Genomic DNA, 20,014 nt, shown 5'->3' with positions numbered 1-20,014 from the left:
CTGACACCTGAACCCAAAGGTTAGATTGAACTATCTAGGAAAATGGTTTTTCTCTTGTGTTTTCCCGCAAGCTTTGCTGTTTACGAAGATCTTGCATCAACACTTAGCATTCACTCACATGGCAAGCTTGCATGTGGTACCTTCATTCCACATTAATTTAGGGAACTCTACTGTGTGCCAGCATTCAATATCCAATTTGTCTTAGATTTTCGAATAGCGTCCCGTGATTTTATAACTGGGGAGTTCCTTGCATGGAAATATGTTTACAGGGACTGCTTAATTGTGCCTAACCCATCACATAGAGACTCTGCTTTGGTAACAGATTTGGTTCCGAGGTTCTAGGATGAAGCGACACTTCTCATATGGGGAAGACGGGATTAATCCTTGAAAATGATGCTGAAGCCAACTTCTGTACCAGGATAGCAGCTTGGCAGACTTCTATATGATCCATATAAGGGTCTGTTTGCTCTCTGAGATTTTGGGTGCCTTCTCTAGCCCCTGAGTGCTGGGCCTCTTCTGAATTCCATAGGGGTGGAGGTGAAGGTTCTGCCGGCTCTTGCCCACACCCAATTCATCCATTCCTGGACAGCAGGGATTCTGCTCATTACCTTGGTGCCCCGGTGCCTGAAGCACAATAGGTCCTCAGCAAATCTTTGTTGAATTCATGCCATGAACATTAATTGAGCTCTTTTTATACACTGTGCACTGGGACGGGGACCATGGAAAATTTAGAGATGAAAAGGTCCAGCTTCAAGGGGCATCTAGAGGAACTTACCCTCTAGCAGGAGAAATTGCTAATGAGAAAAGGTATTTTGGGGAGTGGAGTGAGGTATTGGTCTAGCTGGCAGGTTCAGCCTATGCTCAGTAGCTCTCTGGTATGGAAAATTCCTCAGAATGTTGATTCAGCTGTAGATTTCTCTGGCAGCACTGACTCTTGCCTTCCTTTGGCCACATTTTATTTCCCAAACCTGGGTGTTACTGGGAAGACACTGAGCTGTTTTATTGAAGAGAATCGACTTCCCCAATTTTTAAGTAAGTCTGTTGATTCCTTGAAGACTTCACTAATCAGAGTTATAAATATTTCAAAAACACTTCCCAGTCTTCAGATGAATGGATTTGTAGGTTTTCTACATTGCTGTCTCCCTAGCCCCATGAGGAATAAGGTGGGTATCCTTTTCCCTTTTAGATTTCTCTCTTCCTCTAACCTGCGCCCACTCCCAGCCTCTGACAGACACATTTGCAGTAAATCACAGAAATGTTGCTGATGTCAGCAGCACTGATATGCATTAGAGGAACCACTTCAGAGGAAATTACTCAGAGGGTGATGCTGAAATGCAAAGCTGTTTGGTAGGGTATTTTGTAGAAACTGTTTTCTCCCTTTGATGGATCTTGTTTATTTTTTTTTTTTTTTTGACTTAGTAGGCACAGTGAAGGAAGAACCAGCCAAATGTTTTTTTTTTTTTTTTTTTTTTTCCATTTAAGTTTTGTGTAGGAGGTTTTGGTGACTTTGAAATGAACCAAGAGCACTGAGCAGCTACATTGACAATTGGAGATGGCTAAGGCTGCTTGCAAAGCACAGTGTGTTGGGGTGTGGAGCCTCCATGTAAGTGACCTGGGGAAAGGCAACAGTGAGGGCACACCTCATTCTACAGAAATGGTTTAAAAAATATACATATGATACCTCACTTTTGATGCACACAGACTGTGCTGTTTAAATGCTTTCAGTGGAAAAGCCTTTTGCAAAGTACACATCTATCTTGTAGAGTAGGATTTCTGTATACGATCTCAGGTTCGTTTACAGGGAGGTACCCCTGGATGTCTTCATGACATTTATCATGACACCTGTTGCTGAGCAGAGAAAGAGGGCAGGACTACCATGGGGCATCAAGGGCCATTTGAAGAAGGAAGTGGTGGACTGAGAGTGATAGCGACCCGTGAGGCTGCCTGGTTTCTGTAGCAGAGTTCAGCAGCTTGTGACTCTGAGCAGAGAGAAGGAATATTATACAGGGATATTTCCAGGTAGCTCCAGGAAAAGACAAAAGAGGAGGAAGTTGAGTCTGTTAGCTAAAGAGCAGTGTTGAATATGGGATCCAAGCCGGGTGGAGAAGAGAAAGAGAACACAGGGAGGGTAGGATGACAGGAGAAAGTAGAGGCAGGGCATGATGTGGGAGCAATGAGGGTAGCAAGCTGGAAAGAGAGGATGCTCTAGTCAATGTCTTAGTGTGCCTTAGGGCCGCTATAATGAAATACCATAGAGTGAGTAGCTTTTGCACAACAGAAATTTATTTCTCATGGTTCTGGAGGCTGGGAAGATCAAGATATCAAGGCAGACTCAGTGTCTGGTAAGGATCTGCTGCCTGGTTGACAGACAGCTGTCTTGCTTCTGTGTCCTCACTTGGTGGAAGGACCAAGAGATCTCTCTGGGTTCTCTTTTATAAGGGCATGAATCCAATTCATGAGGGCTCAGCCCTCACCATCTAATCACCCCCAAAAGCCTCCACCTCCTAATCCTATCACATTGGGGGTTAGGTTTCAGTGTGTGAATTTTGGGGGACACAAAAATTCAGACCATAGTAGTCATAGCTTCAACTATTTCTGAGTATTTCTGAGACAGTTCTTGTGATAATAAGGCTTAGGGTGTGGCCATAGGGAGACTCAGCTGTAGTGGAGCTGTTGGAGCTGTGCCAAGGTCACCCAGATTCGTTTTGTTCTGTGCACCTGTCCTCTAGCTTCTTGGCGCTTCTCTCTTTCTGGCCTGTACCTACAGCCTTTTTCAGAGAACTCCCTCTGTCACCCAGGCTGGAGTGCAGTGGCACAATCTCAGCTCACTCCAACCTCCACTTCCTAGGTTCAAGCCATTCTCCAGCCTCAGTCTCCCAAGTAGTGCCTGGCTTTTTTTTTTTTTTTTTTTTTTTTTTTTTTTAGTAGAACTGGGATTTCACCATGTTGGCCAGGCTGGTCTCAAACTCCTGATCTCAGGTGATCCCCTGCCTCGGTCTCACAAAGTGCTGGGATGACAAGCACGAACCACTGCGCCTGGCCATCCTAGTAGTTTGTATCACCCACTCCCTCATGGTTTCTCTGGAAGCATCTCTTAAATAAATAACTCACAAACCAATTCTCATCCAGGATCTGCTTCTGGGATACCTGAGTCAGTGGTTGAGATGGAATGGAGATGATGGCAATGGTGATAAATTCAAGGAAATGGGAGGCTTGGGTCTTGACTGGGTTGTGTGTGGGATGCTGAAGTCACTTAGGAGGGAAACAGGACCCAGAGAGAAGGCTGCGGGAAACCGAGGAAGTAGCCAGGTCTACCACTGATGGCCATGGGGAAGAGTGGGAAGTGGAGGAGTCAGAGGGCTGGGCTCTCAAAGGAACTGCGGGTTTGACACAAGAATGTGGGGTATTGGTTTTCCAGGACAGTGTGACCCTGATGTTGTGAGTGAGGGAGACTGAACAGTCCCTACCTCAGAGTCACACTCAGAGCACAGGGTCCTCAGGGAAAGCCCAGGTATCAGGAGAAAAGGCGCAGGAAGGGACCCTGAAGAGACTGGGGACATGCGGGAGTCTTCAGATCTTCAGCAGGGGCCCCTGAGGCATCTCTGGAATGGTTCGTGGTAGGGGTGAGGGGAAGGATGGATCAGAGGGGAGGAGGCTGAGAGCAGAGGAGAGATCAAAGATCAAAGCTCCATCAAGTGACCTCACTGGCCTCACTCACACTTCCCAGAATTGGTCCCTTCAGACCCGGTGGAGGCAGTCTGGATGTGGGGTGTGGAGATTGGTAGTACTCCTGGCCCACAGTGGGCATGCATTGGTTGAGTAAACAAATCAATGACACATCAAGTTTGTAGATGCCCCGCCTTTTCATCATTCTAAACCATTGTCACTTCCATGTATTTTATGACCTGATAAATATGGAATTAATCGAAGTACCTCTAGCTACTTGTTATCACCATTATTGGGTGGGACACAGCGAACAGATTTCCTAAAGTTAGGGAATTACACAATAGGACATGTTATGGACTTGAGCCATAAGATCTATTTTTTTTTTTTAAGATAGAGTCTCAATCTGTCACCCAGGCTAAAGTGCAGTGGTGCAATGTTGACTCACTGCAACCTCCGCCTCCCAGTTCTCCTGCCTTAGCCCCAGAGTGGCTGGGATTACAGTGTGCACCACCATACCTGGCTAATTTTTGTATTTTTAGTAGAGACAGGGTTTTGGCATGTTGGCAGGCTGGTCTGGAAAGGATCTTTCTAATAGGTCAAAAAATATTTTTCAGTTTTGCTTTCTACTGAGGATCTGTAGATCCACAGTATAACTACTTATGATCTGTTTGCTTGTGACTGCAGATACTGAAGGAGTTTGCTGGAGCGGGAGAAGAGTGTGTGGAGGAAGAGGGGAGGGCTGGAGAAGTGAGATGAGCTCTGAGCACACGGGACACTGGAGGCCAGGGAAAGAACCATGGCGGTGCTTGTGCGGTTTTAACAGGTGCATGCTGGGAATTTCAGAAGGCTCACCTGGCTGCTGAGTGGAGCCTGGGGTGGGGTGGGGGGATGAGGAGACCCCTCCAGGAGCCGGTGAGGAGAGAGAACTGCTTTTGACAAGACACTTGGGAAAGACATCTGGAAGGAATGGTGCTGACAATAGGATTTAAAACCCTTGGCCCCAGGGAAAGGAGATATTTTGAGAATTATGACTGCTTATATTATTTTTAATCCCAAGAGGAGGAAAAAGTTCTTTCCTGTATAAAGCACGCTAGTTAATTTAAATTGTGGAGGAAAAAACTTAGGGCAAGAGACAGAATATGATATTCAGGAAGCATTTTGGAAGAAGACACAAGGACCCCCAGCTGTGGCTGTGTGCATCTTTAGGGCCTTGATCGTGGAGGCAGGATAAAGGAGTCCATCTCGTCAACATGGCGGAGTCAGAGTCTATTGGGAGAATCATGAGGTAGGCAGCTCTAATCCCCAAACATGGTGGTCCAGTGGGATATGCCTGGGCTGCTCTGAGCAGCTCAGCACACACAAGGAATAGCTCTGGTCCTGGGCAATTTGAGCCGTGGGTCGGAGGGTGAGAGTTCATTTTATCGGAACGATAAAGACATCCCACCTGCTACTAGGAGCAACCAAAAATGCTCAGAAGTTCTGAAACAGGGATGCTGCTGAGCAGGGTTTCCTGGCAGCAAGAGAGAGAAAGTGGTGAAAAAAAAACAGCAGAATGCTGCTCTGGTATAGTACTGAAGTCATCAGGCACACACTGAGACTACCTGTGAGTGAGGCCTTGTGAATGGTGCTGGAGACAGAGACTGGGATAAGATCTGCCATCTCTGATGCTGACGCCCAGCCCGGTTCTCCCCTTTTCCTCTCTAGTTTTTCTTTCTCTGTCATGCATCCCCCTCCATTTGCTGTCCCTTAAATATTGCTCCCTTGAGCATCATCTTTGACTCTCTTCTCATTTTACATCTCCCTCCGGACCACTTCATCCAGTCCTGTGGCTTCAGTACCACTTACATACTCATCACTCTTAAATCCAGGGATTCAGCTAGATTAGTCCCCTGAGTTCTGGTCCCTTATGCCTCATGTTAACTGGGTAGCTCCACCTGCATGGGCTACAAAAGCTGCAAACCTAACTCTCCTGCATCTTCTGTCTTGGAGAGCACGATACTCTTATAAGCTTATAAGAGTCATCCCAGACGCCTCCTTCTTCCTTTGCATCCATCACTAGGACCTGCACATTTTACTTCCTTAACACCCCTTGTCTCTGACTCCTCCTCTGCTGCTGCCTGAGTTGAGGCCTCATAATACATTCCAGTAAACTCCTACCCACACCCCCCACAGACGATCTCTCACTTCCTCCATGTCTTTTACGCACTGCTGCCAGAGTCAGCTTGCTAAACCCAGGCCTTACCCCATGGCTCTTCTCCCTGTGTTAACCTTGATGGCTTCCCATGTTCATTAATAAGACCAACAAGAGCCACACTCTCTCCTCTGCTTGTCTTTGCAGCTTTATTTTGGTGTAGCCATCTTCACACCCTCTAGTCCTGACACGCAGACCTGGTGTAATTTCCCAAATGCCCCAGGCTGATTCGTGGCTGAGTGTCTTTGTATCTGTTGCCCCCTCTTGCTGTTCTGCCTTCCTCTCCACCTCCTCTGCCCTCTCGCAGACACCTAATGCCCTTTCCACACCAGTGGGCACCTTGTCTTTGCATTCTCGTCTCCTCTTCGGGGGCATTGACACTCCCTCTTCATGTCTTTCTGTCCCCCACACCTCTGTCAAGCACAGCATCTGCATGCTTTGTTGCATTTGCTTGCATAGATCACATCGTTTTCTTCACCTCCTAATAATATGGACAGTTCACGTTGATTGACGACTTGCTTTGAACAAGGCATTGAGCAACATGCCCTACATTTTATGTTAAATCTTCCCAATAGTGCTCCTGCTTCTGTCCCTTTCCAGGGAGGAGGAAGGAGGCTTGGAGAGAGGACTGTCTTTTAGGAGCCCTGCCCAGTGTTTCCTGTGAGGGTGGGGCCGTCTTGGAAGGTAAACCTATGGTAGGGATAAGCTGGGTGACTGTTGAAGTCCAACCTTCCCCCTTCTTCCTCTAACCCTGATAACCTTATTCTCGGGGCCCTGTCTGCCGGTGGAGAGGCTTCTGACTTTTTTTTTTTCCGCGCCTTTGGTTTATAAATACAAGAAGAGATTTGGGGAAAGATCAGAGGAAACTGTCGAGCTTACAAGTCCAGAGCAGGAAGTCACTGCTCCTTTAAGTCTCATGTGAACCCCTTGTTCTCTCCCCAGCTTGTGGGGTGAAAGAAAAGCCCTTTAGTCTTTTGGGTCCTCAAATCCCAGTTTTTGCAGTTTGGCCCTAGTCAGAGGGACCCTAGGAAGGCAGACTCAGGGTAAATTCTGCCTGTCTTCCACCAAAGAGGGGACTCACCAAGTGTGACTCATGCCGTTCAATAGAATTTTTAAAATCTAACAAGTATTTTGTACCCCTGAGTGAAAGAGAGGCTTGTAGCTCTTCATGAAGAGAACAAGAAAGGCCAGAACTGAATGTTTGGAGCCCAGTGAAGTAGAATACTGCCCTGTCTCCTGTCTGTCCACTCTAGCACTTGTACAAACCATGAAGAACTCGCCTTGGACTGTTTGCTTTTTGAGAACTTTAAAACCTCGACTCTGGATTTCTGCTTGGGGAAAAAGCCACAGTAGTGCCCGGAGTGCTTCCACACTCAGGATTAACTCTGCAGTCAAAGTTTTTGTTGGGCAGGTGTGTGAACTTGATATCATAAATGCTGGCCCAAAGCAAATGGAAGAATGGATGAATGAGCAAATTCAGGAATGGAACAAACTGTAACCGGGGGTCTCCTAGTTGTAGGTTCTCTACTAAACTTCGCATTGAGACACAAAGGAAGGGCATCTTATAATATAATGTCGGGGGATGAGCAGTCAGCTTGGAGGTGGGGGCATGTGAGGTAGGTTTTGACGTTTGCGAAGGAATTGACCGAAAAAAAAAAAGAGTCAAGAGGTGAAAATAATCTGGGAATCAAGACCTGTTTCTCTGGGACAGGTGTGAGCAGGTCTGGGTGCTGCTGGGTTTTGTTGGGGCAAAGGTTGCTTGTGGGGGCGTGGCAGTGGGTGAGGCCGGGAGATAGGCAGGAGCCAGCTCCTGGAAGGGAGAGTCGGGGAGCAGGGCATGGAGCCTGCACTTTGCTCTGAATCTTGGTGGTACCTTCAGAGGATCGTTAGCAGGGGTCCGGGTGATCACATTGACACCTGAGAGAGCAATACGCTGTGTACGCGGCTGGGATGTGGAGGACGGATTTAAGGGGGACAGGACTGAAGGCTGTCACAATGATTCAGGTGAGAGAAGATGGGGGTCTGGACTAAGGGGACAGGAAAGGACAGACGTGAGATGAGGTGGCAGGCAGTTCTAGCTCCCTCTTCCCCCCAGGCTGCCTTGTTTCCTCTTCTCATGGCTCCATAGGGTCTCAGTCATTTCATCACAGCTTGATCTCTTCCATCTGGAAGTGCAGCCTGACGTTTGGAAGAGAGCAGGGAGCAATGCTTCACCCAAAGGGAGAGCCTCTCCTCGGGTGGCGTTTTGGGACCATGCCTTGCTCACTTAGCGCATACAGACTTAGTGTTACTGCCATTCTTACCGGGATCAGCTTGATCGCCTTTAAGGTAGGGCTGTCCCGTGGAAACAGGGAAAACGTGATTTGGTTATTGGGGTATCTGGAATCAAAGGCAGCAAAGACTCTGCTGTAAGAGCTGCTGGGACAGCGGAGGCTGGTGTGGGTGGAGCACCCGAGGTGGAATCCTGCGCTCCTCATCTTTCCTGCCCTCTTCCTAACACCCTCCCTCCCCAGCAGCCTGAAGGCTGCCTGTGCCTCTCCAGGCTGAGCTGTAACCTGGGACTCTTCAGAAGCTCTGAGCCATCAGTGCAGGTGGCCCTGGAATGATTCCAGACCTGGAGGAGGGGTGGGAGGTCGGCTGTGGGGCAGGGGCAGGTGAAAGGAGGGTGTCCTTTCCCTCTCGCCAGGGAGTCTGCGGTCACAGTCGCACTTCGCCTGGGTCAGTAGCCAGAGTCGTGCTGCTGTGTGACAATGGCACTGAGGCAGCTGAATTTCAGGTTTCCAAGAGACTCTGAACCCTTGGAATGCCATTTGTTTCAGGTGACGTGGAGGAGTGGAGGCACTCGGGTTAGGTGTCGGAAGACGGATTCAAGGATGCCGCTGCTTGTTAGCTTATCATAGGTTGCTCAATGTCACTTCTCTGGCCCGTAGTTTCCTCATCTGTCAATGGGGGCAGATAATGATCATTGCCTTGTACAGAAGGTTTGGTGAAGATAAAAACAGGTTCACTGACTGGGTGCAGTGACTCACACTTGTAATCCCAGCACTTTAGGAGGTCGATGCCAGCAGGTCTCTTGAGGACAGGAGTTTGAGACCAGCCTGGACAGTGTAGTGAGACCCCATCTCTACAAAATATTAAAAAAGTAGCTGGGGATGGTGGCATATATCTGTGGTCCTAGCTACTGGGGAGGGTGAGGTGGGAGGATAGCTCGAGCCCAGGAGTTTGAGGTTACAGTGAGCTATAATTGTGCCACTGCACTGCAGCCTGAGCGACAGAGCAAGACCCTGTCTCAAACAAAACAAAGCAAAACAGAAACAGCTTCCTGCATGTGTAAGATCTTTGTTAATTCTTCCACTAACTCTGAAGGCAGGATGTGTCTTATTAATTTATGTAGCTCCAGTGCCAAACGCAGTGCCAGGCAAACTCAGTTGTTTGTTGATTGAACGAATGAATGGATGGTGCAGTAATATCTGTGGGGCTTGAGAAAGCCTGAGTAATGTAAACTTATTAAGAGCTTGTTCAACCATGAAAAAGCCGATTTCCACATGTGCCCTTCCGTATAACCCACATTTAGATGAAAATGAAATGTGTGTCGATATTCTTTTTTTTTTTTCTTTTTGAGACAGAATTTCACTCTTGTCACCCAGGCTGGAGTGCAATGGCACGATCTCGGTTCACTGCAACCTCCACCTCCCTGGTTCAAGTGATTCTTCTGCCTCAGCCTCCCAAGTAGCTGGGACTACAGGTGCACATCACCATGCCCGGCTAATTTTTGTATTTTTCGTAGAGCCGGGGCTTCACCATGTTGGCCAGGTTGGTCTCGAACTTCCAGCCTCCCAAAGTTCTGAGATTACAGGCGTGAGCCACTGCGCCCAGCCAGGCAGATATTCTCGAGGAAACATTTTAAAATGAAAACTAGCAGAAAGGACGTTATCTTTCAACATTTCCTTTCTCATCACTTCTTGGCGGCACTTTTGCTGCCCAGTAGTCTTCTGTTGGAGCTGTGAAGTGTGAGAGGCCATTACTTTATAGTTCCATTCATCATTGATACGTTGTGAAGGAAAGAGCTCCACCGCCATTCCGAAACTGAAGTAGTCAATCTCGTAGACTGGAAAATATTTTTATGCCTATTTGAAACAAATGTCATTCCTATTTTTTGGGATAAAAGGGCCCTTTCCCCCTGGAATTGCTGTGTTTCCTCTTCCTGTGCCTGCACTCTGCAGAACTGACTTCGAGGTCAGATGATTCCCTTCTTAATCTGGCTTCTCTCTTTTGGGCCTCTTAACCTTGACTTAGCCATTGAACCTGTCTGGGTCTCAGTTTCTTTGTCTGTGAAGTGGGGCTGTGTTGGGCATGAGCACGCACCTACAGGCCTCTAACTGGAGGGAGTGTCGGTGATCAGGGCCCTGGCTGCTGCCCTGAAGTCCGCGGCTGGGCTTGCACCGCGGGTACATTGTTCCAGTCTCCTGCCAGCCAGTGTCTGTGCTCAGCAAGGATACCATGGTACGATTGTTTCTGGGAGACGCAGGACTCCTCAGACAGCTGACTTCAGCTTGAGAACTCCTTGATGGGCTTGCTAAACTTGCTTAGGCTGGAAGATGCTTACCTCCTCCTTCCTTCTTTCCTTCTTTTTCCAGGGGTCAGACTTACATAGAATCTAGTGGCTGCTCTAGCCTCCCCAACTCCCTCTCATTTTCTCTCACACATGCATTCCCCCTAATCAAATTCATGCACATTTAATCCCTTCTTGGCATCTGCTTCTGGGGGGACCTAGCTGGACTCATGCAATGTGATAATTCCTTGTAGTGAGGACCGAATGCAGTGATGGAAGCGGAATGTTTGTCAGAGTGACAGCATGAGTAAGTGCCCAGTAGGCCATCAGGGCTCCTGTCACCTTCACCACCATCCTCATCACCATCCTCATCACCATCTGGCCAAATTTGCTTCTTTGTTGGTTCCAGGCACAGAGACCTCCAGTGGTTCATTCCAGGTCACAAGACAACTTCGTATTAGGGTGAGAACAACTATGGCTTCTAAGGAGAAGAAATGGATTAATGAAAATACCATTTAAAAATTTATCCAACTTCGCTGGGTGCAGTGGCTCACATCTGTAATCCCAGCACTTTGGGAGGCTGAGGCAGGCAGATCACTTGAGGTCAGGAGTTCAAGATCAGCCTGGCCAGCATGATGAAACCCCGTCTCTACTAAAAATACAAAAATCAGCTGGGCATGGTGGTGCACACCTGTAGTCCCAGCTACTTGAGAGGCTGAGGCACGAGAGTAGCTTGAACCTGGGAGGTGGAGGTTGCAATGAGCCGAGATCATGCCACCACTGCACTCCAGCCTGGGTGACAGAGCAAGACTCCATCTCAAAAAACAAAAAAAAGGAAGGAAAAGAAAAAAATTTATCCAACTTAAGCACAATCTAGATCCGTTTCTAGCCATTGAGATGTGCAGTCTTCTTTGCCAAAACAACCAACTCGATCTTTAGTGAAATGCACAAAAGGTTTTGTAATATTCTGAGATCTCTGCCTGTACTCTTGATATCTACAAATATACTCCAGCCAGTAGACCAGGGCTCCTCATTTGCTTTCCTGAGAACCCTGTGGATGTTTAGAAAAAAAGGTGGTTGCTATTATTCACATGTCACAGTAAGCAAACAGAGAAACTAAGTGACAGTTTCGAGGTCATGCAGTCACTGATGAGTTTGGGACTAAAACTCTGGTTTTTGCTCTGATGTTTTGGAAGCTCAGGAATGGGTGGATTCTGTTCAGACTCTGCCCTCATGAACAGTCTTTTAGCAAACTGGCACCAGGACCTGGCCTGAAGAGACCTTTCTCAACCCCAATTCTGCCCAGCTTCAGGGATGCTAGAAGCTTGGGAAGCATCCATGATGCAGGCCAGTGGAGGAGACCAGCCTCCACTCACCTCCATGCTTATGCCATTGCATATCGGCTGATGAAGCTTTCGGCTAATGTTGGTTACCTGGTGCTGTGGAGCACATTCCTTAAGCTGACTGGCAAGCCCCTGAGGCTGGGAAGGACTGTGCCTTATCCCAACCATACCACACCCCTTTGTGCCCATTCAGCATTAAATAAATGTATTTATTTATTTGTTTGTTTGCTTGTTTTTGAGACAGAGTCTTACTTGTCGCCCAGGCTGGAGTGCAGTGGCGCGACCTCAGCTCACTGCAAGCTCCGCCTCCCAGGTTCACGCCATTCTCCTGCCTCAGCTTCCGAGTAGCTGGGACTACAGGCGCCCCCCACCACGCCCAGCTAATTTTTTGTATTTTTAGTAGAAACAGGGTTTCACCGTGTTAGCCAGGATGGTCTTGATCTCCTGACCTCGTGATCCGCCCACCTTGGCCTCCCGAAGTGCTGGGATTACAGGCGTGAGTCACCACATCCGGCCGCATGAATGTTTGTTTTTGAGAGTGCTGGTGATTCCGATGGGGTTTTTGTGTGAAGGAATTATCACCACCACCAGAAAACAACATTTGCTCTATGCCAGGCACTATGCCAAGAAATTGAGATCCAATGATTAAAAGATGAACTTTCTGACTCCAAGAAGCCGGTAGGCTAGTGGGTAAGACCGGCACGCTGAGCCTGCCTGGAAGAGCCCAGGACGACTTCATAGAGGAGGTGGCTTTTGGCTGAGACTGAAGAGGATGGGAGTTTTCCAGGCAGATGAGGGTGGGGAAGGGGTAACTGGCTGAGAGGACAACACCTGCAAAGGTGTGGAGGTGTGAGCGGAGCACTGCTGTGTTTGAGGACCTGCTTTCAGTATTGCTGGAGTGCCAAACTGTTTGCCATTTGACGCTGCTCATCCACGTTGTCTGTGTGGTTTGGATGTGCCAGCATTCCTTCCACCCTTCATTCACTTATTCCACCATCATTGATTGTCTACGCACCATGTGCCAGGCACTGTGCAAAACACTAGGGATGCAGAGGTGAGGGGTAGACAGGGTGCCTGCCCTCATGGAGCTTTCTGTCTAATGGGAGTGCTGGACAAGGGTACAGGCTCTATTAGCACAGCACAGTGAGTGCTGGGCAAGGGAGAAGTATTAGTGTGTTCTCCTGCTGATAATAAAGACATACCCAAGACTGGATAATTTATAAAGGAAAGAGGTTTAATGGACTCACAGTTCATATGGCTGGGGAAGCCTCACAATCATGGTGGAGGGTAAATGAGGAGCAAAGTCACATTTTACATGGCAGCAGGCAAGAGAGCATGTGCAAGGGAACTCACCTTTATAAAACCATCAGATCTTGTGAGACTTATTCACTATCATGAGAACAGCATGGGGAAAAGCCTGCCCCCATGCTTCAATTACCTCCTACTGGGTCACTCCCCCCACATGTAGGGATTATGGGAATATAATTTAAGGTGCGATTTGGGTGGGGACACAGCCAAACCATATCAGGACACCTGAACTAATGGAGGGCAGATTAGTTTCCTGGGGCTTCCATAGCAAATTGCCACACATATAGTGGCTTAAAGCAACACTAATTTATGATTGTATGGTTCTGGAAGTCAGAAGTTCAAAATCAGCCTCACTTGGCCAAAATCAAAGGGTAAGCAGTACAGGTTCCTTCAGGAGGCTCTAGGGGAGGATCCTTCCCTTGCCTTTTCCAGCTTCTAGAAGGACCACATTTCTGGACTCAAGGCTGCATCACTCCAACCTGTGCTTCTGTCCTCATATCCCCTCTCTCTCGTGTCCTCCTGCTTCCTTCTTATAAGAACTCTTGTCATTATATTGAGCCCAACCATGTAATCCAAGGTCATCCCCCATCTCAACATTCTTAATCACATCTGCAAAGTCCCTTTTGCCTTGTAAGATAACATCCATCTATGTCTTGGGGATTAGGATGTGGACCTCTTTGTGGGCCATTATTCTACCTGCCTCCAAGGCAGGAAGAGAGAAGGTGCTCCCGGAAGTGATATTTAATCTGAGATTTCTGGGTCAGAAACGAGATACACATGGAAGCAAGGAGGCCCCTTGGGAGGCTGCTGGGCTGGTCCAGGCAAGATGTGACGGTGGGCAGGATGAGGCTGCTGGCCACAGGGATGGGGGAAGACCCAAAGGATGAAATACAGTGAGGAGGCAGAATGAATGGAGATGTGGGCAGTGGTAAAAGAAAGCCACCCAAGGCAACGCTCACCTTCTCGGCATCAACAGGAGCAAGGGGGAAAGTGAATGCAGCGTCTTTAGGGAAAGGTTAGCAAGAACATAATGCCCAGGTTGTTGATTCTAACGTATAGCTCTTTCAATCAAGATTCCAGACAATTTTGTGTTTGCGTAAATCTGAGGGAAATTTAACATGGAGTGATTTTATTGGATTGGATCATACGCCATAAAAGATGGACGTTCAACTCGGTGTCCAAAGAGAGAAACTGATTCTGAGGGCCTAGGAGGAGAGGCAGATGTTTACAAACTTAGATTCTAAGCCACCACCCTTACAGCCAGGTGGTTTGAACGGGGAGTAACATGGCCTGCATTTTGACTTTTCCAACAGTGATTGATCAGTTCAACTCCCCGCTGGAGTGGAACTCTTTACCCACTTAGGTAATTAGGTTTATCATCTCCTAATACCTTCTTTACACAACAGCCAGCCTGCACCATGACAAGGACTATAATAAGAATTGGAATAATAAAGGGAGAAAAACACCGAAGTACGATGGCCGTTCATTGTTGCACAAGACATTTCTGTGACGCCTGATAGCATTTCGTGTGCGTCACAACCCCAAACTTCCTGCCATCGCAGAAAAGCCTCCAGCTGACCCTATTTATTTCCAAAGTAATGAAATTACCCTACTGAGAACAGGGACCTTAGAGAATTCTATGTGCTTCAAAAACCAGGAAACATTTTCTTTCCAATGACATCTTATTGGAAAACAATAGAAGAAAAATTCTATTACTAGTAGATCAGGAGTGATTATGCCTAAGTCACATCTTCTATTAAGATATAACAAGCTCATCCTTTTTTCCTTTGTTTTGTGACAAGAGGACTTTTTAAGTCTCTAGATGTTCATCTCTTCTCTGCTCTTGGTATCACCATCCCTTGGTACTTAGATAGAGTAGTTGGGTAGCCCTCTCCTATTTACTTCCTCTCCAAGTTCAACAACATGTTTGTTTTTAAATCTGGTGATTTGTTGTGTTTCTTACACATTGTTTCAACAAGGAAGCTAAGGGAGGAGGTGAATTACAAATGACAGAGAGACAGCTTTCAATTTGGACCCGTGTAGAAAAATGTAAGCATTTCAAACTCAGTTTATACTTTATTATTATTTTTTTAACTGGGACTCCTGGTGCTTATCTTTTAGAACTCAAATGGGTACCTAGCAACGGATCACATTTCCTAACCACAGGCTTGGTGACCCAGTGTTTCATCCTCACATTTGAAAGCTGGCTCAAAGAAGACATCGGTGCTTTGTTTCTGACACGTTTTGTATTTGTTTATAAACAAACTCTCTTCTTCTTTATCCCCCACCCTGACTCCTCAGTGGCCGTTCCCGCAGCAGCACCGGTGTGCCAGCCCAAGAGTGCCACTAACGGGCAACCCCCGGCTCCGGCTCCAACTCCAACTCCGCGCCTGTCCATTTCCTCCCGAGCCACAGTGGTAGCCAGGATGGAAGGCACCTCCCAGGGGGGCTTGCAGACCGTCATGAAGTGGAAGACGGTGGTTGCCATCTTTGTGGTTGTGGTGGTCTACCTCGTCACTGGCGGTCTTGTCTTCCGGGCATTGGAGCAGCCCTTTGAGAGCAGCCAGAAGAATACCATTGCCTTGGAGAAGGCAGAATTCCTGCGGGATCATGTCTGTGTGAGTCCCCAGGAGCTGGAGACATTGATCCAGGTGAGCAGGGGGTGAGTCGACCTTAGACCAACTGGTGGGGTGGATGGCAGTGTTGGTTTTATCTTCTGGGTCTCAAGTCTTGCTTTCAGTTGAGAGGCTCCTGGTGGTCATGGAAGTTCTCTCCGGGGAGGTGACATGTGAGCTGAGACCTCCAAGAAGCGATAGTGAGGCATGTGACAGTGTGGGGGAAGGAGGGTCTGTGTTCTGCATCTTGTCTTGGATGAGTGGTCAGAGGTGGCAGCAGGGCAATGGACTTTGGATTTTCAAGTTCAAGTCCACCTGTGTGTGCTGATTAACTCCTTGGTTCTGAACTCTCTGTGGAATGCTGGGATAGAACCCAAAGAAGGAAAGAATTTTAAATATGCAGATTTAGAATAAGCAGGGATATATTAACCTGTCCAAGGTCCATGAAGATGAGGTAGAGAAGAGGCCACCAGGTGTGTGGGTGAAGAGGCTGTCAGCGGCCTGAGACAGCTGTTATAGTGGATTTATGGGGATGAAATAATATGGATCACAGTAGTAGTAATCATCAGGTTTGCCGTTTTTGAATACTTACTGTGTATCAGGCACGGTACTAAGGCCTTTACATACCCTGGATATTAAGGAAAAAAGATTCATAGGAAAATGGAAGCAGAGAACTTGAACTGCAGCCTAAAGAAGCAAGGCAACACTTCTGGGCAACGGGTATGGGCTTTACAGGGGTGGCCTGTGGCAGTGAGGAGCTATAGGAAAGCCAGAGAGTCATCTACAGGGCTGCGGTGCGAGGTACTGGATCAGGACGGTTGAGAAGTCTGGGAAGCCAAAGAGAAAAGCAGTTCCCATGAGGACGAAAGGGAAATGGTGGAGAGCCCTGTTGGAGGGCTTCACCTTGGACGTGAAGGAGGAAGGCTGCCTCTGAGGCTGAAGTTCCACTTTCTATCCCAGACACCCTGCTGACCTACAAAGAGTGGGTTTTAGTGGAAGGCAGTGACATTTATGGAGGTGAGGGAGAGTCTCATCTTTCTGGGGGCTCTAAAGTTTGGAAGGTGGAGGGTGGAAAAGACAGTTTTTACCATTCCTTCTGGCTCTGGGATGATGCACATTAAATTCTAGTGGCTGCAACAATCCAAGATAGTGTAGGATTCACCAGTCTGCGCTGTTTTAGTATTTATTTATTTCCTACCATACCAGCAGAGTAGGGGAATTCTGATGCTACTTATGATCTAGCACCTTCATAGCAATCACATTCTTGTCAGTTAGTTTTAATAATGACTTGACTCTTAAATAAGTAGAAATACAAATTCTTCCCTTCCTGGGAGTAAATATGATTTCATAACTATGCCCTATAATTCTTCTCAAAAAAATAAAATGTTAAAAATCCAAGGGTAGCATTTCATAGAACTGTTGCATAGGGAGTCAGTTCTCCGAATGGCTTTGTCTTTTTTTTTCTTTTTCTTTTTTGAGACAGAGTCTCATTCTGTCACTTAGGCTGGAGTGCAGTGGTGTGATCATGGCCCATTGCAGGTTCAACTTCCTGATCGATGTCTCAACTGATCCTTCCGCCTCAGTCTCCCGAGTAGCTGGGACTACAGGCATGTGCCACCATGCCTGGCTAATTTTTGTATTTTGTTTGTAGAGACAGGATTTTACTATGTTGCCCAGGCTGGTCTTGAATTCCTAGGCTCAAGTGATCTGCCTGCCTTGGCCTCCTAAAGTGCTGGGATTACAGGTGTGAGTCACCACGCCCATCCCTTTTTTTCTTTCATGGGAAAATGCTACCACATTGGCAGTGATGAGATTTTTGTACTAATCAGTGCCAGATTTAAAGCCTAGCATGCTCTAGAGAATGGAAGAAACAATTCTGGAGTAGTTTTAAGTAGGAGTATAATTACACTTATACACATTGTTGTGATATGGGGTAGGATCCTTTTTAATTAGTTGTAAGACATGTAATAATAACCTGATAGGTGATCTGAAGTGAATCTAGTATCGTGCGTGAGTTTTCCTTCTTTAGGCCATAAGATCTTGAAGAAAAGGAATGCATTGTCTTATCTTTACCTCCACGTGTGACCTATGCTTTGCTTTGCCTCTAATTATTGCCCAATAGATAAATGTTTTTAGAACAAGATATCAACGTAAATTGTAGAACACTGGTGATGTCACAACCTATGTGAGCTTATCCATGCATTTGTTGATTAGTTCAACATTTCTGTATTTCCCATTCTTTAACTCTCTTCTTTATGAGAGAGCTCAGAGACCTGAATGAAGGACAGGATCGGGGAGCGTGGAGGTCCTAATTCTGATGCTGCCATTAAGACCTGTGCCCTGTTTTGACCTCAAAGATTTCTCTGTGAAATGAGATACGTGTGTGCATGTGTGTGTTTGTGTGAATGTGTTTGCACATACACACATGTGTGTGCATTTAAGATAATTTTATAACAATTTAAAAAGCTACTCTTTATTAGGCACCTGCTATGAGCTGGGCATCATATACCCATTATCTCATTTAATCTTATCAACAACACTCTAAGTTTATATCATGATTCCCATTTTACAGGGGAGGAGACATCAGTTTCCTTAAAGAGGAGCTTTCCAACCACCAAAGTGGTAGAGCTGGCAGTCAAAGCAAGGTTGGACTGACTGTACACTCTCATCTAAATAGTCTACAGGCCCTTTAAGGAGGTCTTGGTTTATAATAGGCTCCAGTCTCTTTTAAACACGTGCTTTATGTTGAATGCTGTATTAGTCCATTCTCCCTATAAAGAACCACCTGAGACTGAGCAATTTATAAAGAAAAGAGGTTTAATTGATGCACAGTTCCACAGGCTGTATAGGAAGCATGGCTTGGGAAGCTTCAGGAAACTTAAAATCATGGCAGAAGAAGAAGGGGAAGCAGGCATGTCCTATATGGCTGGAGCAGGAGGAAGAGAGAGTAAAGGGAGGGATGCTACACACTTTTAAACACCCGTATCTTGGCCTGGAGCAGTGACTCACACCTGTAATCCCAGCACTTTGGGAGGCCAAGGTGGCTGGATCACCTGAGGTCAGGAGTTCAAGACAAGCCTGGCCAACATGGTGAAACCCCATCTCTTCTAAAAATACAAAAATTAGCCAGGCGTGGTAGTGTGCACCTGTGGTCCCAGCTACTAGGGAGGCTGAGGCAGGAGAATCTCTTGAACCCTGGAGGCGGAGGTTGCACTGAGCCGAGATCACACCACTGCATTCCAGCCTAGGCGACAGAGCATGACTCTGTCTCAAAACAAAAACAAAAACAAAAACAAAAAACCAAACAAACAGATCTCATGAGAACTAACTCACAATCACAAGAACAGCAAGGGGGAAATCTGCCCCCACCATGCCCCTCCTCCAACATTGGGGATTACAATTCAACATGAAATTAGGGCAGGGACATAAATCCAAACCATATCCAACACTTTCCAGAATTTTAGTAGTCAAAAAGCGTTAGATGGCCAGGTGTGGTGGCTCATGCTGGTAATCCCAGCAGTTTGGGAGGCCAAGGCGGATGGATTGCTTGAGTCCAGGAGTTTGAGGCCAGCCTGGACAATGTGGCAAAACCCTTTTGTACAAAAAAGTACAAAAATTAGATGGGTGTGGTTGCACATGCCTGTAGTCCCAGCTACTTGGGAGGCTGAGGTGGGAGGATCACCTGAGCCCGGCAAGTCGAGGCTGCAGTAAGCCATGATTGTGCCATAGTACTCCAGCCTGGGAAACAGAGTGAGACCTTGTCTCAATAAATAAATCATTAGAGTTCCTGGCTGCCTAACAGGAATCATTTCTGTTTCTTCTCCCTATACACATTGAGCATCAGTCGTGGACCTGGGATGCTTTTAGATTTCCATCTATTATGACTTAAAGACTCATCCTTGTGTTTATCTAGTTTTTCTCACAATATAAGTTAAGCAGGTTTAACTGCGGAATCTGTGTCAAATCATTGCACCAAATCATTACGTTTTGCCCTTCAGTTCACTGATACCTTCACAAGGATGAAAGTGTCCATTCTTACAGACCAGGGAGCTTTCTCACACTTTATGCCTCTGAGCAGCACTGTAAATAGTGATCACAAGAAACACAGTATTTAAAAATAGTCTGTCTTCACATCTAGAAGGGTTTTCAGTGTGCTGTGTTTTAAGCTGGAAAGGTAGTAAGTACTATTGTATCTCACCCAAGTCTGAAAGGAGTGACCGGTGGGTAGAAAGTAGATGGAAAGTATTTATTTTGTCAGGTCTCTTGGCTGGATTGAGTGAACCCCTCATAAAGCCAAGCTGGAATGTGTGCTTCATGTTATTAATAACCAAAATAGAGT

At 46.8% G+C, this 20,014-nt stretch overlaps 1 protein-coding gene across 2 annotated transcripts in view; it reads left to right on the top strand.

Annotated features, from left to right (window-relative positions):
* The window catches only part of KCNK10 (potassium channel, two pore domain subfamily K, member 10), a 150,702-nt gene that overhangs the window by 49,785 nt on the left and 80,903 nt on the right, over positions 1 to 20,014 (top strand). For both annotated transcript variants that reach the window (XM_011974285.1, XM_011974284.1), the window contains exon 2: positions 15,362 to 15,711. In XM_011974285.1, the coding sequence (XP_011829675.1) occupies positions 15,362 to 15,711 (350 nt within the window). The remainder of the gene's footprint in view (positions 1 to 15,361; positions 15,712 to 20,014) is intronic.

This window comes from Mandrillus leucophaeus, unplaced genomic scaffold (assembly GCF_000951045.1).
Source record: "Mandrillus leucophaeus isolate KB7577 unplaced genomic scaffold, Mleu.le_1.0 Scaffold144, whole genome shotgun sequence".
Taxonomy (NCBI): Eukaryota; Metazoa; Chordata; class Mammalia; order Primates; family Cercopithecidae; genus Mandrillus; species Mandrillus leucophaeus.
This window is presented reverse-complemented; position numbering and strand designations above follow the sequence as displayed.